We start from the raw sequence: 23,472 nt of genomic DNA on the forward strand, positions 1-23,472 counted from the left end.
ACATTTCAAAAATTATACCTTATTATTTTTTATTTCAATTTTTTTTAAAAATACCTAAAAGATAAAAATATATTTTTTTTATACATATTTATATACATTATTTTTTAATTTCAAAATTTCTTAAAAATATTTTTATAAATATAAAATACCAAAAAAATAAAAATGTACTAAATCTTATAAAAATAATTTTAATTTACTAATTTTTTTCAAATTTAGGTTAAATATTTTTAATGGGTGTATAAAAAGAATATTTTAAATAATATACTAAATTTTATAAAAAATATTTAATATGCTAATTATAAAAAACATTTTAAAATAATATATTAAAATTAAATTATTATTTTGCTTAAATATTTTATTAAATATATTATTTTTAGAAGTGATATTTATATTTAAGTTAGTATTGTATATATTTAAAAAAAGAAATGCAATATATATAAAACAAAATAATAATTAAATATTTAATAATTAAGTTAATTAAAGAATAAAACTAAATATAATTAAATTAGGGGGTGGGGATGGGGGTAGGTGGTGGGGGAATTGGGAGCAGGATTTTTTTTTCAATTATTTTTTATTATATATTTAATTCAAATTTTTAATTTTTTTATAAATTTATTATCTAATAGTCAAGATTAATTGTTATATCTAATGACTTTCATCTAATCAATAATGATCGGACGATCGTTAAAAGAAATAACAATATGTAATATGTAAGGGTATAATGGTCAGTCCATGGTAAAATTTAATAGTGTTACACTTCGATCTAAAAATGAAAGTGTGTGCTGAATAAAAAAAAACACAGGGGGTTATTTATTTTTTATTTTTTATTTTTTTTGATAAATGCACATTTTTTTAAATAAATGGTAATACATCGTACAATACAACATGAAAGACTAGGTAATCACCTCGACAGGCCAATGAATCTGCCATAAACGAAAAAGTGCACAAGTACTAATAGAAAGAGGTAAATCAACACTAAGTATCCGTTGACGAACATCTTCAATAATAAGTTTTCCTATGAAGGTGCCCCGCGTATTCCTCCATCAAATCGTCGAAGATTGCGCTTACGCCATATATAGTATACAAGAAAACTTAATAGTATACGATAAGAAGTTGAGATATAATGTTTTCCTCGCCACCTTTTTACTGTCTACATAACATCAATAGTCTAATCACGGTGGGCCAGTCAAATACCATGTCCGACATATATTTTAAATATGTTGGAGTCATCTATATGGACATATATCCAAACTATATCGAATCATTTTTTAAAGTGTCCCTACAACAAATAACCCTATTGATGTATTGGCGTGATGAGCGGCACCACACCCACATATGTGGAGACATGAGGCGTGATGCTTCCGCTTCCACCATCAATCCCAATGCATAAATGCATATACATATCAATACCATACAATTCATGTATCACATCACAACTACCTCCCAAGTCCCACCCCACCAAAATTCATTTATATTTCGGGTATTTTTGTAACAGTTTATACTAAATATTACCTATGCTAATATAAAAAAACAATAGCCTCCATGATCACAAATGACAATTAATAACACTACTGTACCAATACTTTGTAAAGTCAAATAAGCCCTTCACTTAACAAGATAACTAACTTATTCAATTTTTCAAATTTTACATTAATTGATAAATTATTTTTTTTCTTTTTTAAATATAATATTTTGGTTTATATATTTTTGATGCATTAAAAAAACACGCGGGTCCAATGGATTTGGACGATAGTTTCAGACATGGATCGAAACAAATGCAAATTTTGAAGGGGGGACCTACAAAAAAGGCGTTAGCACTTTGACGCTGAAATTAGTATTATATTTGAGATTCAATAAACAAAAAATAAAATAATATAATTGAAAATCGCTATATGGTAAATAAAGTCGGTGAAAAGCGTAAGAACACGTGATAAGGTGCCTGTAGAGTGCTCAAAAGAATATTTTGAGAGTGAGAGAGGCATCAAAGGGATGTCCTTGATGTGGAGAAATAAATCATATTTATAGAGGGAGTGGCCCAGTCTGTTGGGAATGTATCCCACTCCTAAGATTATTGTCGAAATTGGTTGGAATGGTTGGGATAACGGGTAGGTTATCTTTATTTGCAGTTGGATGTGCATTAATAAGAATCTCCTTCAGTCTAGGAAAACCCCTTACCTGCAAGGAGTCCTAGCACGGAGTCCCTCCTTGCTTATGTAGGCTTCTTTGTCGTGGGAAACCCCTCGGGTGTGAAGAGTCGCAACCGCCAAGAAGGTCCTCCTAGGGCTGATGTGGCCCAAGGAGCTGCTCATACCTTGGGTTGATGAGATGCCACGTGGGAGAGTGGGCTGTTATGTGTGTGGGCCTTTTGGGCCGTCTGTTTTGGTAGGCTTTGATCATGGTCCGAGTTGGGGGATGTCCTGGCCTCCGAGTCGACAGATATCCTAGGCTTCCTCCCTAACTCTTGGGCTTCTTAGGCTATCCTTTTCTTTATTCTTTTTGGGCTGCTTCGACCTCTTTAGGCCAACCTATTTTTATGCACATCAATTTTACTCTTAAATATAATATATTTTAAAGTGTGAAAAATTATGTATTATGCATGCAGAAACTACATGTCGCAACCGCTAATCTATACTATTATAAAGGAAGAGGGTATATAAACTCAAAGTAGTAGTTTTGATACCACTACATCAAATGTTTTAAATGCCAATAATGCTCTTTTATTGATAGAACCTATTTAACTTCTCAAGTCATCCTGAATTAACTACTCAATCAGGTCTGATGTATTCAAAAAATTCACGGGTCTAATGAATATGGACTATTATTCAAAGTTTAGGTCGAAACATATGTGGATCTTGAAGGGGGGACCTATAAAAGAGGTGTTAGCACTCCGACGATCAAGTTAGTATTGGATTCGAGATGGAATAAAGCAAAAAAGTAAGTGAATTTAATTAAGAGATATGGTGAATAAATTTAGTGAAAAGTGTAAGAACACGTGATAATATGCTTAGAGATAGCTCAAAGAATTTTTAGAGAGTGAGAGAGGCGTTAGAGGTGTGTCCCCCGTATGGAGGATTGAACTAACATTTATAGGGTGAGAGCCCTTGTTTGTTGGGGGTGTATCCCACTCCCAAAAATATTGCGAAAATTGGTTGGGATAAAGGGATAAATCATCCTTATCCGTAGCTAGGAATGCTTTAGTAGGAGTCCTCTTTGTCTTGGGAGACACCTCGCCTCTAAAGAGTTCCAGGGAGGTCTTCCTTGCTAGGACTGATGTGGTCCAAGGTGGCTGCTGACACCTGGGTTGATGAGGTGCCATGTAGGAGAGTAGGTTGCAACGTGTGTGGGCCTTTTGAGCCAAATGTTTGGCGGGCTTTGATCATGCCGAGTCGGGGGATGTCCTGGGCCTTTTCGTTTCTTTCTGCTTTCTTGGACCGTTTGGGTCTCTTTGGCCCAGTGCACATTAGTAGCCAGCCCACTCTAATAAGTGGAGATTTCGACACTTATTAGAGTAGATGTCTTTAGAGGTGAGGTTCGAAGAGGGATTTTTTTTTCTTTTTGAATTCTTGCAAAAAATGTTAATAGCATAGACATATTTAGAAAAAGAAGAGCTTACTTCGTGCTTGTATGGAACAAGGTTTTTTGTTATGGTGCCTCCACTGAGGAAGGCTTAACGAGTGCCTTTTGTGCTTACTCCAGTGTAGGGCTTTATTTTTTTGCAAAAAAATGTTAAATAACAAAGATATGTATGTGTTACAAATAGGTCTTGCATGGGGTAAAATTATTGTGCCTCCTCGAAGAAGTGCTTATCTAAGGGGGGCCTCCTTGAAACAGGACTTAGGGACCTCGCTGGAGAAAGAATAAGATGTCCATCGGAAATATGGCTTAGGTGTTTGCAAGAGACAGAGCTTACAACTCTCTAAAAAAAGGACCTAAGTGTCTGCCCGAAGGAGGGTTGGGGAGCCTCGACGGAGGAGGGTCTTTGTGTTTGTATGGAATACAGGGCTTTTTATGAGAAGGTGTCTGCCTGGGCTAGGGCTTTAATTTGAGAAGTTCAAGAATGATGCTTCCGTCGTGAAATCCCTACAAGAAGGCACATGTTTGTCAAAAGTGGTAAAATAAATCGCCAAGGTCATTAAGTTAAAATATTAAAGATACTCTTTAAGGGAAGCTTGTATGTGAAGATTTATTCGCTGAGGGGGATGCCTACCTAGGGGCAAGGCTTATTCTATGAAGGATGTCTACCTGGGGATAGGGCTTCATTCTGAGAAGGATGCTTGCCTGCTCTTTAAGGGAGACGTCCTGCATATAAAAAATTTAATTAGTAGAAACATTGGAGTTAAGTAATGATAGTGATGGGGCCGCCGAAATTGGGCCTTGAATAGAGGTAGTAATCCTTCGTGGGAGGTCCTCCAGCATGAGGAGGACCATCCTTTTAGGGGAGTCATCCTATTCTCACATTTTAGGTCTGTGTTTCCACAAACGGAGCCAATTGATGCGTTAAAAAAATGCACGGGCCCAATAGATATGGACTATTATTCATAGCTTGGGTTGAAGCGTATGTGGATCTTTAAAGGGACCTGCAAAAAAGACGTTAGCACTTAGACGCCCAAGTTAGTATTGGATTCGAGATGAAATATAGTAAAAAAGTAAGTGAATTAATTAAGTATCAAAATATAGTGAATAAATTTGGTGAAAAATGTAAGAACACGTGATAATATGCTTAGAGAGCGCTCAAATCATGTTTAGAGAGTGAGATGTGCATCAAAGGGGTGTCCCGTGTATGGAGGAATGAACTTGTATTTATAGGACGAGTGCTCCTGTCTGCTGGTGCTGGTGTATACCACTCCCAAGAATTTTATGGAAATTAGTTGGGATGGTTGGGATAAAGGGATAAATCATCCTTATCCGTAGCTAGAGTGCTTTAGTAGAAGTCATATTTGTCTTGATAGACCCCTCTCTTGTGAGGAGTCCCAGCCGTCAAGGAGGTCCTCCTTGCTAGGACTGATGTGGTTTAAGGTGGTTGTTGACACGTAGGTTGATGAGGTGCCACGTGGGAGAGTGTTATGCCACGTATATGGGCTTTTTGGGCCTAATATTTTAGTGGGCTTTTGATCATGGTTCGGGTTGGGGAATGTCCTGGGCCTCCAAGTCGGGGAATGTCCTAGGCCTTTCGTTTCTTTCTTCTTTCTTGAATCGTTTGGGCCTCTTTGAGCCAACTTATTTTTATGCACATCAACGCTCCTTAAGAAAATTAATTCCATACAATATATGTTGTACAAAATTTTAATTTTTAATTTAATTCAAGTAAAACATGTACTGATAATCAACGGGTTAGAAAAAGTGATTACTAGCATGTAAGACAATGACAAACTTTAATATATAGGAACAAAATTATGAGCTTAACAAAACAAAAATATTAGTAAAATCATGCGCGCAGGGTCCTGCTTGTCGTAGTGTCTAGTATAAAAAAGAAAAGACATTCACACTCATAACGACAGTTAATGACACCATTGCACTATTTTTTTGTGAAGCCAAAAATATCATTCAATAAGATAACTAATTTATCCATTTTTTTAAAATTTTACATTAATTGGTAAATTAGTTTTCTTTTCTTTCTTTTTTAAAGTAATATATTGATTTATATATATTACTATTATTTATATATTTTAAAATTTTATATTAATTTAATTATTTAATTAATATATTTTATATTTATTTATAATATATCTTAAAACTTAATTATGCAAAGATGACGACTAGTTTATTATAAAATTTTAGTCGAATTAGTGTTTTTAATTATAATTTTTGTTTTTGAATTGCCCAAAAAATTGATTTAAGTAAAAAAATTATAAGTAACTCCCTACCAATTTACGCAACTCATTGATAAAATTATAAATATCATGGTAAATTGCAACGAGCTCCCCTGAGGTTTTTCGTAGTTACAAATACCTTATTATTGTTTGAAAAATTACAAAATACTACCTTAAAACTACAAACATATCCTAACAAATACCCTTTTGTGACAACCCATCATATAGTGGGTATATGTAAAGAATATTTATAATTTTATGAGAGTATTTATATTTTTTTTTTAAAGTTACATAATTATATTATTTCTGATTTATTTCATGCTAATCGAATTAAAATAGTTAAATAAACTATGATAATAAACTGAAAAATATTAAACCCTAAACCACCTAAGAGATATATTTCAAAGTATTTATCAAATTAACAAGTAGTAGTACAAGATATGTTACATTAAAAATTCTTTGCCACAACAAAATATTTCCATTATGATGATTAAGAGCAAAACGATCCAAAGAACCAGTGGTCCAAGAAAAAGAAAATCTCAATGATAACAACGCATTTGTGGGATTGACAAATATTAATAAAATTTATAATTAATTTTAATTTTATAATATTTTTAGTTCTTATAACTTTTTTATTTTATATAATTTTTTTAATTTTATTAGTTGTTAAAAATTAATAAAACAATTAATGTATTTTTTATTATTAGAATATTATATAAAAATTAAAATTTTGGGACATCCAAACTGGTCCACGGCACTACTCTACGCACATCTACTCGTTGGTATCAACGGCAATTTACCAAAGACCACATAAGTAAGACAACAAATTCGTATCCAATCCTAATAAAACGAAGCTCCATCACATCAAAATAATATGCCAAGGTAGAATCGTAGACTCCAAAATGATGAAACTAATACTTAAATAATTTTTTATTTATATGTAATTTTTAATTTTATTAATTGTTAAAATTTTGTTAAGATATTCTGTATTAATATTTTTTAGTTATAAAAAATTTGAAATATTATAAAATTTAAAATAATAACTATTAATTAATTAGTATATAATATTATTATTATTAGGTATTGGGAGTTTAAATTTTTTATTTTTTTTATAATATTTTGATAAATAACTCTGAAGCTTTCACTATTGTTTGCTTTAAACTTTTTTAGCAATTTATTTTCACAACAAAAATAGAAACAATTGCAAATATCATTATGTCTGGTTTTGTTTTTTTGAATGTTTTATTTTATATTTTGGAGATAGAGAGAGAAAATAAAGTGTATGTTTGAATTTTTTTTATAGGTAGTTTAAAATATTTTAAAATAAGTGGTGTATGTCGGTTGTTGGGATTTGAGGGACAAAAATTAATATTTATTGTCAAATTATATCTTTTTTAAATATTTATATATATGTGTGTGTATATATATAGTATTTTGTTTGTAAGTGGAATATAATTGTTGTATGTTTAATTTTATATTTTTTAGAGATAAGAATTACTATTTATTGTCAAGTCATTTTTTTATATTATATTTATATATATATATATATATATATATATATCTGTGTTTAAATATATTCTATATACAAAGTCAAAAAGAATAAAAAAATAAACCCACATATAAAGTGTAAAAACAAATAGACAAACATTGAGTGTTATTTTGACTCGTTTCGGGAGTCGCCCAAAAATAAATCCAAACAAAGCAGCTTTGTTTGGTTTGATGTTTTCACTTTTTATAACACAAGACAAAACACACTCAATGTTTGTTTTTGTGTTTTTACAGCTTATCTGTGTGTTTTTTTTTATTTTCAACTTTTTATATATAATATATGTATATATATTCTTATACATATATATAATATAAAATAGACATGATTTGATAATAGACAGTGATTTTTATTTTAAAAAATACAACACTAAACATACAATATTTATATATAGAAGATATATAAAAATGATATGATTTGACAATGAACAATGATTTTTGTCTCCCAAATCCCAACATCAAACCTACCCCACTTATTTAAATTACTTTAAATTACATTAAAATACAAATCCAAACATATTACCTATTTTCAACACACACTTATTTATCTCTATTTTTGTCTCTCTATCTCACTCAAAATACAAATCCAAACACTACGTAAGTATCTTGGCGGAACACCCTACAGTCTCCCTCAGTCCTCAGATTTGAGTGTTTAGATTTGCTGCCTCTTCACTTGTCCAATCCATAAATCCATCAAAACGTTAGAACCACCTTACTTTCTAAAAGATGTTTCAATTTTCTTACATAAGAGGGATATTGCAAAAGCCTGTCCACCGCTATTCCCCATGCTCTTGTCTAAATCAGAGCCCAAAATGTGCGGAAAAAACTCATCTACTGAAGAAATAAACATATGACAATACCACAGCCGACCCTGTTGTGTGACAACGGCCAGCAATACAAGGAATGTATCTCGACTGGTAATTTCACCAGCAGCTGGAAAAACACGGTTCCTATAATGCAGCCAGCAGAAGACGATGATGATTTTTACTTCCACATACACAGGTCGTGTGGACATGTGCGTCATAAAGCTTGTTTGAATTGAATTTGCCCGCCATAGCCATAGTGTTTAAGAAGCCCTTCGTTTTGTCGCCAGTTTTCTTTTACCTTTACTTCTATCTGCATAGGTTTGTCCGATCACTGTTTGTTCTGCAAAGGATGTTTTTGTGCAAATTAATGATCGGAATAACTCATACCTCAAGGAAAACTTTCTTCTGCAAGAAATCTTCTATATCAAGCCGAGCGGCTGTTGCTAGTAGCTTTAGAGCTTTCCCTTCCTGGTAATAATCCACAACAGATTAAGTCGGTTAAGTGAGCACATAAGATCAATTCTGCGTATCCTAATTACTTTTTCGCAGTCATACAGACAAGAACTTCAATTAACACATTATATACAAAGAATGTTGAACTTTCATTTTTAACAAAGACAACATAGATGTTTCAGTAGTAAAGAGATTGGGAGATGTTTATGATTTGAATTTCAGGGGGTCGAATAGAGGCGTCTGCCTGAAACTACAGGTGTAATAGAGTTGGTTAACTCTTCTTCTATAATCCAAAAGACGGTGAATTAACTGAAACTTCCCACAGACTTCAAACTGGTTTCTGTTATGCTTAGGCAACAAGTTATCCTCGAGATTGAACAAACGACCCCCCAAACTTGCTTTTTGTTGAGTAACATTTTCGTAGTCCTCAATGAAATGGCTTCACTTCCCTTTTCAAATCTGTTATAGTCCCACTAATGTTCATCCCTAGCCAGGATAATCATTTTCTTTTTCTGTGTACTTACAGCACAGAGCCTGACCCTGAGTTCGAATTCAGCCAACTTATATAGATCCAAAAATTGTGTTCCATCAGTACATTTTATTGCCAGGGATATTTTGGTAATTTCTCATATTTTAAAGGCAACGATAGCTGGCTATGTAAATTGTATGATTTGCCTGTCTTGTAGGAGAAATTCAACATTGTAACCATGTACATCTGTGTGTTCTTGTGTTTGATCTCCTTTTTCTTAGTTTTGGACATACTTTACCTATGCTGGCAATTCCTAAAATCTTCCTCAAATCATATATGATAAAAAGATTCCACGCTTTCTCATCCCTGACATCTCGAAAATTACTGGCCAAGGATTTCGAACATCCCGATGGCCATTCAATGCACCTCTGTCTTAATGAATAAAAGATATAAAATAAAAGAAACAGTATATGTTTATAGATAGAAACGAATATTACCTTCCCAATAAGGATGATCTTCTGCGAATTCTTCTCAACAACGATCTCAACCTGGATGAAATCTTTCGCATTTGGTCTGCTTTTATAACTAACCGTATTAACCTGTTGTATTAGGGAAAATGTTTTAGCAAACAAATATGATAAAGTGTCCCAGAATATACAAGAGATCTTGAAAATTTTCAAATTTTATATATAGATTTACCTGGCACGCATAAGGGACTTCATTTCGGTACTGCATAAAGATTTTTTCTCTAACAATTTCAGCCACAAAAAATCTTTCAGGGTGCTCACTAGTAATATCCTGAAGACAAAAAGATCATTTGATTTCAGTGTAAAGCTTTCCCTTGTGAAAGGAGGATACAGTACTACCATCAACCGATTTGTGGTGGCTGGATCTGTTGTATTTAGTAATACATACTGAATGGGAAAGATAAAAGCAAATCTTTATGAAAATTTCAGTAGCGTTCAACCTTCTTGAAAACTCATCACAGACATTTCATGAAAAACATTTCAAAAACTTAATTGTGTATCCAATATACACCTTGGGATAATAAGCTGGTCCGCAAGGAAGTTTTGACAGAATCCAGTCCTTGACGTCATCCACTCCATGGCCGTACTTGGCACTCACAGGTATGACCTCATCGACATCCGTAAATTTCTCATACCACTGCAAGAAATGTGGTATCCATTTCAGATAATTAGTATGCTGCTCCTGAAGTTGCAATAACCTATTGCAAGAATGCATGCCCTTTGTAGGATTAGAGTGACGACATTTATTCTGTATTCTATACAATCACTAGTCTGCACCATCTTTTGATAACAGCATCTAACTGCTTTGTCTCAAGAAATATACTAATTGACGGCTAACTTCAACATTATTGAAATCTATATACAATATAGACCGAAAAGAATGAACTCAAACCACAATCTACGATTCATAATAAAATATAAATCAGAAATGACCAGAAATATGTACCTCAATTTTCTTTGCGATTTCACCAGGTTTGATAAGGTCCTTCTTGTTTAAAACAAGCAAGGTGGGCAAATTATCTTTCAGGTCTCCAACTCCTCCTTCCAAAACTTCATCAATCTGGTGGCAGATGAGTACTATCAGTTAAAGAAGACTAAGTTGAAAATTTTCTCTTAACATGAAAGATAATACCTTTTGAGGTGGCTTACAAGCATCAACAACAACAACTACACAATCTGCATTGATGGCAGCGCTTCGAACATTCTTCATCATCATAGAGTCCAACTTGTGCATTTTCTTCTCAATAACACCCGGTGTATCATAAAGTATCATCTACAAGAAATCCCAACAGATAGATTAACAGAGCAAGATACTATCTGTAAGATTTAAGTGTTCAAAGTTACTCAGACAATACCACAAGCAGTTAGAAGCTGATATAATGTTCAAATATACCACAATATCAAAGCTTGAATCAAAATGGGATGACCAACTAGAAAAGTAATCATTTATCAACTCCTCAACTTTTATACGAACGAATCTTACAAAAAATTACATCAAAGATGAAAGAAAATCAAACCTGATAATCTGGGCCAGAGCAAATACCAAGAATACGGTGTCTAGTAGTCTGAGGCTTATCCGTGACGATTGAAAGTTTCTGGCCCAACATTTGGTTGGAAAGCGTACTTTTCCCAACATTGGGCTTCCCCACAACAGCTACATACCCGCTCCGATGATTCGGGTCGTCGGGGACATAGTCCATTTCTTCCATCTCGTAATCGTCTAACAAAGCCATGTTTCTATCGGGCTTCGAGCTCAAAGAAAGCAACATTGAAGAAGATGTTGTTGCAGCATCCTCCTGCTCCTCATACTCTTCGTCATCTTTACTTCTCACATAATAGTTACTGCTCCGCATTCCTTCTTCGAACTCTTGAACTTCAAGAGGAGTCGTTGATATTCTTTTATCCATGGTGGTGGAGCTGTAATTTCCAGCTCTTTGGCTATTCTTCCCTCCTGTGGCTTGAAAATGGGGAAGAGTTTTTCTCTGGTGAATTCTCAGTTTTGGGGTGGGAGGGAGAGGTATATTATACTGCAGAGCTAATTCCTTCATTTTTGGATTCTTGGAGTACCAGTAAAACACTCAGAACATCGCTGCCCTGTTCTCCTCCTCCTCCTCCTCCGTCGCCACCGGCACCACCGCCGCTTTTCGGTGGAAACTACTTCTCTACAAGCACCACTTGAAGTGGGAGTTCTCACAATCCATAGCCAAAACCAAATATGTTATCTGTTCGAGTTTTCGCATGTCGTCATCCGCTTAGGACACAGGGGCATCACCTGCCACGACGACGTCCCTCGACAGGGGCATTCTTGGTATTCCAATGTTCATGGACCATCCAACGTTGTAACCAATGGGCTTTTGGGCCGACATACCCTTCAAATTCTCAGCCGGCCCATAACTGGCGGTCGCCCCCTCCAACAAGAAAAGGTTTTGATTTGGGAATCTTTTCTGTGAAAATCGCTTGAAGCTTCGCCCTTTTCTCTCCCCCTCCCTCTCTCTCTCTCACATCTGCTGTGATTAGCTCTGAGAACTACCGGTGAGTTTTTCTTCGTTTATAATTATATGATATTGCTCTCATTTAGTCTTAGTGTTCTGCTAATCGTATTTAGATTCTTGATTTCTTCTAATTGTCGTGGTTGCATACGCTGCTATTCAATTTTGATGTATTAGCCGTTTGTGGATACGTAGTAATGCCATAACCCTTACTGATTGATAGCCCAATCAGGGTGTGGAAGATAAAGTAATTATCTTTTTGTTCTATTACGTCTCGTCTAGTTTACATAATACCTGAATTAGCATGGTTAATCCTGAGATTTAGGGGAAATTCTTGTCAAATTTGAAGTAGTTACATACGGTGTTAGTAGATTACCTTGTACTGAAGCTTTAATCTTGAAAGTTTTCGAAAGAGAAGGATGAGAAAGGAAACGGCAGAATGCTCCTGTATTGTTTGTTCTTTATTCTTGATTTTTTGTTCGTTTGTTTGATTTCTTATTAAATTCAGATGGTTGTTGTCTCAAAGGTTTTCTTGTTGCATCTTTATTGCTGTAAAATTATTTTCACTAAATGGGTATTTTCTGAATGAGTTGTATTTATTCTATTTGTTTGTGCGTGTGGTGCCATCTACCGGAAGGCAATGTAGTGTATTAATGTTGGGTTTAAATTTTCAGAAACTTTTGATCTAAGAGCTACAACTATGTCTTCATCGAATATACCTGCCACCACCGATTCACTTTTCCAGGCATCTGAGGCTAAAACTCCTGCTGAGGCGATCTCTATCCTTTACGGGATTCTTGAAGACCCTTCATCTTCTTCAGAAGCCCTACGGATCAAGGAACAAGCTATTACCAATCTCTCGGATCTTCTTAGACAAGAGGGTCGAGCGCAAGACCTTCAAAATCTCCTCACTAAATTGCGACCTTTCTTTTCCTTGATCCCGAAAGCAAAAACTGCAAAAATAGTCCGTGTTATCGTTGATGCAGTTGCTAAAATACCTGGAACGTCTGATCTCCAGATTGCTCTTTGCAAGGAAATAGTGCAATGGACACGTGCTGAAAAGCGAACTTTCCTCCGTCAACGTATTGAGGCGAGGCTTGCAGCTCTGCTGATGGAAAACAAGGAATATGTGGAAGCACTGAATCTCCTCTCCGGTCTTATCAAGGAGGTCAGAAGGTTAGACGACAAGCTGCTACTGGTGGAGATCGACTTGCTTGAGAGCAAACTTCATTTCTCTCTGAGAAACCTGCCTAAAGCCAAGGCTGCACTTACAGCAGCAAGAACAGCAGCCAATGCTATATATGTGCCTCCAGCTCAACAGGGCACGATAGATTTGCAAAGTGGAATTCTCCATGCTGAAGAGAAGGACTACAAAACTGCCTATAGCTACTTCTTTGAAGCATTTGAGGCTTTTAATGCTCTTGAAGATCCCCAGGCCATATACAGTCTTAAATACATGTTGCTGTGCAAAATTATGGTGAACCAAGCTGATGATGTGGCTGGAATAATATCATCGCCTAAAGTTGGTTTGCAGTATCAAGGACCAGAACTAGATGCAATGAAAGCCATTGCTGATGCTCACTCTAAGCGCTCTCTCAAGCTCTTCGAGATTGCTCTGCAGAATTTCAGGACTCAGCTGGACGAAGACCCTATTGTTCATAGGCATCTTTCTTCCCTCTATGACACCCTACTCGAGCAGAACCTTTGCAGGTTGATTGAGCCCTTCTCAAGAGTCGAGATAGCTCACATTGCTGAGTTGATTGAATTACCGGCTCACCATGTCGAGAAGAAGTTATCTCAGATGATTCTTGATAAGAAGTTTGCAGGCACTCTAGACCAGGGAGCTGGATGCTTAATCATATTTGATGATCCCAAGACTGATGCAATCTACCCGGCAACTTTGGAGACTATTGCGAACATGGAAAAGGTTGTTGACAGCCTCTATGCAAGGTCTGCAAAGATAATGGCATGAGGATCACCGGTGGGACAGAACCTTTTCTGCTTACCAATTTTCTTTCTATCAGTTAAGACGAAAATTCACTTCTGTGTTCGATCTGTTTGTAACTTTTTTCGTGGAACGAGGTGTCATAGTGAGCACTTGATTGTTATACCATATTTGAACCTTGGTTTAATGAGCTCTAAACTTTTGTGTTGCATATCATCTCGTGCTCATATGAAGTGTTCGCCTGTCATAGTTGACTCTTCTAGCACACTTTCCCCGGGAAAAATGGCTCTTAATTTTTCAAGAAATCTACAGATTATTTCTTTTGGTTGAATATTTGTTGTGATGGGTGAAATTGCAGCAGTTATAGTCAGGCTTGCAGCTACTATCCTTAATAATTCATGTTGGCACTTTTTTAACGGCAAGGATCAAATTTGATGGAATCTTTTAAAGTGGGGGATTGATTCTGATGAGGTAGAAATGTAGGGGACTAAATTTAAATAAGTGATATAGTTAAGAGATCAAAAGTGAGATTTATCCATTTCCAAAAAATATACTATGCTTTCTCTTGTCATATGTCACATAGGAAATTCTCTTTAAGACCAAATTATTATGTAATGTAAAAGAAAAACATCACTACGTATCAAATGTATCAGCCTAATTTTCTAATATTGATGATTTTCTTCGAAATAATAATGAAAATAAAAGACCAAACATCTAAAAATAAATAAATATTCACACTTATCTCTAATTTTGGTCTCTCTAATCTTTAAAAAATAGATAAAAAAAAAAAACACCTTAAAAATATAACTCCTTAAATTTTCAGGATTGTCCAAGGACAAAGCATTTGCAAAATTAAATTTTAAATGGTGAGTTACATATGTAAACTATATACTTCTTAGTCAGGAGAGTCCGTTCTAATTTACGGATATGAAAATGCCAAATAGTGTGAAGCTTATCATATCAATGTAACACAAATGTCACTGCAAAAGGTAACATAATTTACATGGTTTGGTTTCTACACCTACATCATATGAGAAAAATCAGGGAGTTGCAATCTCTATAACAGCTTCAAGAAATTTCTCAAAGCCCCATCAAGAGTTTGTCTACCATTTTGCAAACTAACACTAGGCAGAAGCAAAAGATCAATGGGAAAGCATGTACAAACAAATTTATGATGGCATTTTAAACTGCTAGCTTAGTACAGAGTTGTATGGTACTATGCCTTTATTGAATTTATACATCCTGCAATAGCAGAAAATATGCAACCAACAGAAAAGGGACGAATGTCGGTATTCACAAGATGGTGCTTCTAACCCCTTGTTTGTTATTTCTTTCTTTCTATGTTATGGCATTGACTAAGGTATTCAATAGGAGGACTTCGCTAATTTGGTTTACGGTCAACCTGAGGAGCGTCCGATGTGCTCTGGGAAGGCGATCCTTTTCCACTATGGAAGTAAGAATATGCTAAGACAGCTGAACCAAGTGTCACTGCTGCAGCAATAGATCCCCACACCCATTTCTGTCTTCTCTTTCTTCTTTGCCTGAGCCGCCTTGCCGTTTCTGCACACGTAAAGACAGGATAAGGTGAGAACATGAGTTGTACTAACTATCTATGCAAAAGAAAACAAACAAAGAGAGGATAAGATGTTCTAATTCAATGAGTTATAGAACTAAGAACCAAATTCACGAGACAGATCCAAAGACTGAACTATCGCCTCATAATACCTCTACTGGTTGGCTTCCCATGCAAATACATGAGGTACAAAAGTGCTTTTCAGAACTCAGGGACTTGAAACCAACGATTCGAGAGCTAATATAAGGTTTATTATAGGGCAACACTTCCAGTGCTACTCCCCTCTACTCCACCAGAATGCATTGTCCACAAGTCTATCAAAACCCAAAGCAATTGCCTCAATTTTACCCGGTAAAAGAATACACCAATGTGAAGTTATTTCAAACTGTTCCCTCTCTATCTTCCCAATAAACCCTCTGTGTTTGTGTCCTTCATTGCTAAAGAGATATTATGATGGAACATGCCATGCATCGTATATGTTCTACATGATTGGTTTCAACATGTAGCAAATGCAGACAAATTGAGCCAGAGCATATGAATTGCGTGAAAAGACACTAGTTTTCTCTATTCTTTTATTCAAGAAAATTAACATAAGTCAAAACTAAGATCACTGCAAAAGGGCATGCTTTGGAAACTCACCCACAATTTCTTGGTTTCGCTGAGACATCTCCTGGTTCACAGCTTCATAATAATGTAGCCTATCCCATAAACGAGCAATCTCAGAGTTTTTCAGCTTTACTTGAGCTTCCGTCTCTGTTTCAACCTCTGCCTTTGCAGCTCCCCTCCCAATTGAAAAAGACACAAACCGAACAAGATGGACTTGTTGGCACACATCAGCAGCAGGATCAGCAGGTTCTTCACCCTCTGACAAAGTAGTTGGATCTACAGGGAGCGTTAACCCAACAAGAGATAATTGTTCACGGATCCTCTGCCATTGGTTTCGCATGTTGTTTAGGGTTTCTTCTGCTTGCTTCCTCTTTTCTATCTCCATCAATAAACTCAATCTTATTTCACGCAATTCAGTTTCAATATCAGGCGTCAGATGCTGAGGCCCGCTCTCTGATGATAATTCTGAGGCATGAGATGCAAATAAGTCATAAACAGCAAACGCCGAGATAATAGGACATCTATTTCATCATGTTTGAGGTTGTTGATAACTAAAAGAAAAATATCAGAACAATGTTTAATTCCATTCAACCCTCCCCAAATCGCTCAAATCAGTCCCAAAAGAGGGGAAAAAAATAGTGTTCACATAGCAATCCATCAAACAAGTAGAATTCCAGAACGTTTCCACTCACTTATCACTGTAGGCTGCAACATCAAGGAAAGAACAGGACATTACAATGTAGTAAAAATATTTACTAGAGACAATAAGGCACTTTCACTTGGAGCTGTTAACTGTACTATAGAAATCAGGACAGCCTTATCCAGAAAAGACAAAAAATACAAAAAGCAAAAGAAGGTACCTTCCCAAGCATCATAGAACTCAGTCATTGGTGTTGTAGAATTCCATGACCGTTCCGCTACAACATTACCCTCATTTTCACCAATGCTCTTAGCACTCATTGAGTCATGTGGTTCAACCAAATCGTCAACATCACCATCTTGCTGCAGATTAAATGCAACAGATTTAGCCACATTGATTTGCCCCACTGGACCTCTTTCCATATTACTGCTCCCATGCCCATCATTACAAACACCATTCAAATGCTTTCCATTGGCGTCTCGTGCACCAAACGGCTTGATGTCATCGTTCATGGTAGAATCCAGAACTTCTCTAGGAACAGAAGCATCATCACTAGATACACTTGCTAAGTCATTTTCAGCAGTATTTCCATTGTCATCTGCCTTAATCTCATCAGTGACCTGTTTATGAGTTACAACATCGTCCTCAGAGAAACTCTTTATGAGTCTTGGACCCCGTCGCTTGTGATTAATAATGTAAGGTGAGGGAGGGAATGAAGATGGAGAATCAGGAAGTGGGGTTGATTCGGGAGTGGCATAGAGTGCCGGTGAGATTTGAGTCCAATGGTACTTTTTATCTACAATTGATACAGTTGTAGTTGATGCACCATTTCTCCTATCATGCTTCAGATTAGAAGGAATAGTAATTGGCTTTTCTTGCTTCACAATAGGAGGAACACTGACTCCCCTCTCCCATTTTCTGTTTGGAGGAATGCTATCTCTTCTTTCCAGCTTTGCACTAGAAGAATCTAGTCCACTTTCTTCCCTAGAGTTAGGAGTGCTATGACTCCTCTCCAGTCTCGGGTCTAGTGAATTGCTCAGGGTTGACATGGACTTTGCAGCTCCAGGTTCTATTAGTCTATCCAAAGCTATAGCTGTAAATGTCGGCATGACTTCCCAGCATCAAACAATCTGCACAGAAGAATAAACATCATCTCAATCACGCAAAGAGTAACTAAACAAGCAAAGTTCATTTCAACAAAAAATGAGAAGTAAATCCACTAACAGGCTCCAGCAACATAAACTGTTGCCCAGAGTACTGCTCAAACGATCCATTACAACGGAACGGATGAATTTGAAGAAACCTAAGAAGTGATTGTAGTAATAATTTAGGGAGCTGTGGCTAAACCAATTCCATATCCGCAATTTCTCAGCATAGAAGAAGAAAACCAAGAAAATTCACTGTCCGGTAACTCATATTAACTTGTTTTCCGTGTAAATATTAGACCTGAAATTTTCTTCAAATTCCAAAGAACCGTAAGAAACGCATGAATAGCATCTTGAAACCATCGAAAGCAAGACAGACCAATGAATCAAAGGCCCAAACACACATGCTTCAACAAGACAATGAAGGACAAATATGATTGAGATGATTCCGAGTCCAAAGACCTTAATTTCCAACCAAAACACACAACGAGATTAGCAATGAACAAACAAATTCAATATAAACAACAAAACCCAACTCGTCAAAATGACAAGATTCATCCAAAAAGAGGGTAAAGCGTAAAGCAAAAGAAACTAACCGGCGGAGGAGCAAAGCAAGAAGAAACCCTTGATCGGAGGATTGGAAGGGAACAAGAATGATGGTGGAAAACAGAGAAAACCCTTTCATCTAAAGAGCTATTGAAATAATAGGTTCAGCTTCAATGGCGTTTTGAGAAACGAAGGAACGATCCACGTGCTCAATCATTTCTCTCTCTCTCTCTTTCTTTCTCTCTCATCTGCCCAAAGTAAGAAATTGGTAGCCTAAACTTTGGGAGAAAGATGAGAGAATCTGTTATGGGATACAACAGTCTTTCTCTTTCTTCTTCTGCGTCTCGGCTCCTGCTCTTGTAATTATTCTCTTGCGTTAATTTGTTGGGGAAATAGAGAAGAGTATGTGGGCTGCGATTTTCGTGCGTCTGAGGATGTTTTGCTCGTCGCCCCACCCCAATTTTTGGGAATTCTACATATGGACTATATATTTTTCTTCTTTTCTTCTATTCATTATATTATTTTTTTGGATTTTACATTTAGCCTCTATTACATTTTTTTCCTACTTCGACTTTTTTTTTGTTTTTGGAGGGAAAACGGTAATTTCATTCCACTGCAAATAATTAAAGCATAGCAGTATATGGCTAAAGACAGGGAGAGACTAAAGATAGCAAAACCAAAGAGAAACTCCCTCTCCCAGTGTCACTGGCTGCTCCTTAGGCAAGACGGCCTGCAGTGACTTGCGGAGGACGTGCAGGCGGCTAGGGGATGCTGGACGGCACGCAAGTGCTCAAACGACCATCGAGCAGAGACTTTTACCGATTGGGGATTGCAAAACTGTTTGTACGGGAACTTCCTTGATGTTTGTGGATGTTATCCGCCAAGTATGAAATCACTCCGAAGACGTTTTGGTACGGAATTATAACGGCGACGATCAGGCGCCACCCTGCACGTGAGCAGGAGAGAAATGTGTGAAGCATAGTGCTTTTATCTTTAGAGATATGCAAAACTGTTTCTATGGCGAGATCCTTGGTGTGTTGGAAACACCTCCAAGATGTTTCAGAGTTAGACGGTTCCAATTGAGTAGGAAACGAAGAAGATGTTCAGAGTCTGCCAGTGCAGTTTCGAGACTGTAGTTTCAGAGTATTGCGCGAGCAATTCCTCAGCGATGGATGATCGGATGGGGCTGAAACTCTAGAGTTATGATGTACAAGTCGTAGACTATGCAATGGTTCAAGTGGCACGTGATTTGGACGTCAGTTGAGGGAGATGCAAAAAGTGCGCTCCTCGGCCATTTCAGTTTCTACTTTTGGAACAAGAAAAACCTTTTTAAGCCTATTATAAGAGGGGCATGCAGTGGTGAGCTCCAGCCAGTGCTCCCCGTGTACGACGGCAGCGATGGTAGGCAATGTCTGCACTAAATGAGCATCTCTTGGGGGCATGTTGGGGCCTTCAAGAGCCGGCTCTAGGCATCTCAAAGGAGTGTTTAGAGTCCCCGAAAGACATGGGAACCGGACGGGCAACGTAGGGCCAGTTGTTGGGCATAAAAGCGGCAAAGAGGTTTCGTGTCACGCGCAAGGTTGCTCCGCAGGCTGCAAGATATCAGGGGTAACACCTCTCGTGCGAATGAGTGAACGAGGTAAGCACTGTAAGATCTCGTGATCCAACTTATGGCACACGCTATTGGGTTCAAGCCATCCATGGGACTCCATTGGCTAAGATGAGCGGTTGTGGGGTGATGCCGCATTGTAGGTAAATTGTGAAGTTACAGAGAAAGGCAAGAAGACATGTCGGGAATGCCATGCGGGATCAAGGCTAGATGTCAGCATATCGAATGGGCCTCAGGCTTATGATGCAGTCCTACTTGAGCGAGGCGTAGAAGACAACCACGACGAAGGCGTGTGCCGACGATGCACCGAGTGAGTGTCGGGAATGAGACGGACATTGCGGGCGCATGCGGAGCGCCGTAATGCCGAGGCGGAGCGAGAATGCTCTTTGTCATTGAGGAATATATCGGCAGGTTCAGAGATTGTGAGTGAGACGCATGGCGGCAGACTAGCTAGTTGGGGTTGGCTGCTAAGAGACGCTAAGGCGTGCGTGCCGAGAGCCTCGATGAACATGGGCATTTTGGATAGGCGAACGCACGGGCACGTGGTACCGTGCAGGGAGGCGTTCAAATGTCGTGCTAGCGAGTTTTAGTGTCGAAGACACGCGACGGACAGTTGATAAACTCTGAGATGTGCGAAGGCTGGTTAAAGGTTGGGTATAACCTAAGACGCCGCACAGGCAAAAAAAATTACATTCTGCTGCGATACAAAAAGTTCACCCATGACAGTTGGTATCAGAGCTCGGATAATCCCGAGCTCCCAAAGGAGAGTTGTGCCCAGTTGAAGATCTGAATTGGCACAGGAGCTGCACATCAGGTACAAGTGGGTTGATACCGTCAGTTGAGACAAAATCAGACCAGATTACAGCACAGTTGTGTGGCTTTATTGTCTTGGGCTTTAAAATGGTTGAGCGAGCCAATTGTGAGAAGGTATGATTTCGGGGATGTCTGTCGCAGAGATTATGTTAAGTAGAGTCATTTTGCGTGCATTTGGGCTGCTTTAGAGAGCAAGCGGCTATGGTCCAACTTCGTTGTTGTTGGTTCATAGTTGGGTGAGCATCGCAGATATGTCGAGTAAGCTGTCAATCGTGTTTTCCTAAAAAAATTTTAGATGAAAGAATATTAGATTTTTAGATTCATCTTGGCTTTCCTGAGCGAGAGAGGGACATGCCGATGAGTCGAATGGACTGCGAGAGCTACGATGTGAGATGAGCAACCATGTGTGCAGAGCTGCCTCAAGTCAAGAGGTGATCAAGGCTATGAGGCCGTTTTGGTGGGCGAGATGCCACATTGTGTGGAGAGTGGTGGATGAAGGGCCACTTTCTCGTGCTATTTTGAGGAACCTTCTAGTCGGGAAGGATGAGCGTATTATTGAGGTGCCGAGGCACAGTCCGCACATGAAGTGCTCTGAACAAGCCACCCTTGGGGTTGCAAGGAGTGGATGTTGAGACCTATTCATTTTGTGGGCAGTTGTTAGCGAAATGAACCGTATTTAGCCAAGCAAAAATGTGGGATGAAGTGTTGTTGTGGTAGATGATGGTGCATCTAGAGAAAAATGGCACGCTTCAAGGACCGAGTGCATAAGCATCCGTTATATGAGAATAGCAACTTATTCGGAGCTTGAGTGGGGGCAACCTACTAAGCCGTGTGTGATTGCTCGTCAGGAGCACAATTAAGTCGAATTGTGAATGTTCTTCAAGGGGATGCTGACACTATATTATGGGCTCTTTGGTCTAAGGATTTTTGAGGGGGACAATCTTGTGGAATCATGAGGAGCATCAGGCTCCATTGGCACCATGAGCGGCATGGTGTGATCGGGCGAGGATTCATAAATCTTAGTCTTGCGATTGTTGAGGGCAGTGACCCCGTTTTAGCGCTGAGTTAAGACAAGGACTCTTTGGAGAGACGTTCGGTCCACGAGTGGCGTGGTTTAGACAATTTGGGGCATTCGACCCATGTGCTTGTTAGTGTTTAAGTGTGGTCAACCGCATAGGCGGGTTTGCCGAGGATGGAAACACCTTGAGTGGGGGAGAGAGTGCGATGCATGCGCACAGACTCCACACTTTATTCGTTCTAAATCAATTCGGGTGTATTTGAGGCACTATTTTGAGGGACATCAGAGATTTCAGAGGCGCACTTGACAAGACTTGGAGCACAGTTTGCCACTCGCCAGTTGGAAAAGTTGTGAAGAGAGTACAAAATGCGTGTACAGACTTCCAACCTGTGTTATTCGTGTTGAATCGAGCGTATGGAGACACTATCCATGGGGGCAAACAATCAGTGAGCAACAGTTGCGAGATAGTGTAGAAGCGCACACAGACTCCAACATCAGTTGGGCAATAGTTGGGAAGAGAATGCAGAGAGAGGCACAGACTTCCAACAACAGTTGAACAATTGGGAAGAGAGTAGAGCGAGCCACAAACTACCAACATGAGCGACATTTGGGAAAGAGAGTGTAGAAGAGTACACAGACTTCCAACTTGAGGCAATAACGCAAAAAGCAGTGCATTGAGGCACCATGTGTGTGAGCTACCCACCCGTTTGAGGAAAAGAGTGCAGATAAGAGGCACAGACTTCCGCTTTGAGTTTTCGTGATGAATTGAGTGCTTTGAGTAGGAAACAACGAGAATGTTCGGAGTCTTTCAGTGCAGTCGCGAGACTATGGTTTCAGAGTATTGCGCGAGCAATTCCTTAGCGATGGATGATCAGATAGGGCTGAAACTCTAGGGTTATGATGTAGAAGTTGTAGGATACAAAACGGTTCAAGCGGCAAGTGATTTGGATGTTAGTTGAGGGAGATGCGAAAAAAGTGCGCTCCTTAGTCATTTCAGTGACTATTCTTGGAATAAGGAAAAATCTTTTTAAGTCTATTATAAGGGGGGCATGCAGTGGTGAGTTCGAACTAGACCTCCCAATGCACGACTATAGCCGATGGTAGGCAATGTCTATACTAAATGAGCACCTCTTGGGGGCATGTTGGGGGCTTTCAAGAGCCGGCTCTAGGCATCTCAAAGGAGTGTTTAGAGTCCCCAAAAGGTATGGGTACCATATAGGTAGCGTGGGGACAGGATAGCCTACGTTGGTTACAAAAGCAGCTGAGAGGTTTCATGTGACGCACAAGGTTGCTGCGCTGGCTACGAGATATCAGGGGCAACACCTCTCGTGCGAATGAGTGATCGAGGCAAGCACTCTAAGACCTCGTGATCCAACTCATGGTACACGCTATTGGGTTCTAGTTGTCCATGGGGGTCCGTTGGCTAAGATGAGCGGTCGTGGGACAATGCTGCACTATGGACAAATTGTGAAGGTACG

At 38.2% G+C, this 23,472-nt stretch overlaps 3 protein-coding genes across 3 annotated transcripts; 1 reads left to right on the forward strand and 2 right to left on the reverse strand.

Moving 5' to 3' along the window:
* On the reverse strand, positions 7,838–11,858 carry LOC105165866 (GTPase Era). Its single transcript, XM_011085027.2, has 8 exons — positions 11,128–11,858; positions 10,743–10,883; positions 10,557–10,670; positions 10,122–10,247; positions 9,783–9,881; positions 9,581–9,682; positions 8,549–8,629; positions 7,838–8,471 (listed from the first exon to the last, which is right to left on the reverse strand). Exons 1-8 carry the CDS (start codon positions 11,656–11,658, stop codon positions 8,376–8,378), a joined length of 1,290 nt encoding a protein of 429 aa, XP_011083329.1. The 5' UTR covers positions 11,659–11,858; the 3' UTR covers positions 7,838–8,375.
* On the forward strand, positions 11,986–14,327 carry LOC105165772 (26S proteasome non-ATPase regulatory subunit 11 homolog). The gene is made up of 2 exons (XM_011084899.2): positions 11,986–12,142; positions 12,774–14,327. The coding sequence occupies exon 2, from the start codon at positions 12,800–12,802 to the stop codon at positions 14,069–14,071; it is 1,272 nt and encodes a 423-aa protein (XP_011083201.1). The 5' UTR covers positions 11,986–12,142; positions 12,774–12,799; the 3' UTR covers positions 14,072–14,327.
* LOC105165773 lies at positions 15,005–19,007 on the reverse strand. Its single transcript, XM_011084900.2, has 4 exons — positions 18,605–19,007; positions 17,084–17,993; positions 16,257–16,688; positions 15,005–15,604 (listed from the first exon to the last, which is right to left on the reverse strand). The coding sequence occupies exons 2-4, from the start codon at positions 17,970–17,972 to the stop codon at positions 15,426–15,428; spliced, it is 1,500 nt and encodes a 499-aa protein (XP_011083202.1). The 5' UTR covers positions 17,973–17,993; positions 18,605–19,007; the 3' UTR covers positions 15,005–15,425.

The sequence above is a fragment of the Sesamum indicum genome, linkage group LG6 (genome assembly GCF_000512975.1).
Source record: "Sesamum indicum cultivar Zhongzhi No. 13 linkage group LG6, S_indicum_v1.0, whole genome shotgun sequence".
Lineage (NCBI taxonomy): Eukaryota > Viridiplantae > Streptophyta > Magnoliopsida > Lamiales > Pedaliaceae > Sesamum > Sesamum indicum.

Coding starts and splice junctions, on each gene's coding strand:
- LOC105165772 (XM_011084899.2), top strand. CDS start 12,800: ATGTCTTCATCGAATATACCTGCCACCACCGATTCACTTTTCCAGGCA.
- LOC105165866 (XM_011085027.2), bottom strand. CDS start 11,658: ATGAAGGAATTAGCTCTGCAGTATAATATACCTCTCCCTCCCACCCCA. Junction 10,671..10,742: donor CTTGTAAGCCACCTCAAAAG/GTATTATCTTTC, acceptor ATCTGCCACCAG/ATTGATGAAGTTTTGGAAGG. Junction 9,882..10,121: donor GACCAGCTTATTATCCCAAG/GTGTATATTGGA, acceptor TTTTGTCTTCAG/GATATTACTAGTGAGCACCC.
- LOC105165773 (XM_011084900.2), bottom strand. CDS start 17,972: ATGCCGACATTTACAGCTATAGCTTTGGATAGACTAATAGAACCTGGA. Junction 16,689..17,083: donor GTTCTATGATGCTTGGGAAG/GTACCTTCTTTT, acceptor CTCATGCCTCAG/AATTATCATCAGAGAGCGGG. Junction 15,605..16,256: donor GCGAAACCAAGAAATTGTGG/GTGAGTTTCCAA, acceptor TTACGTGTGCAG/AAACGGCAAGGCGGCTCAGG.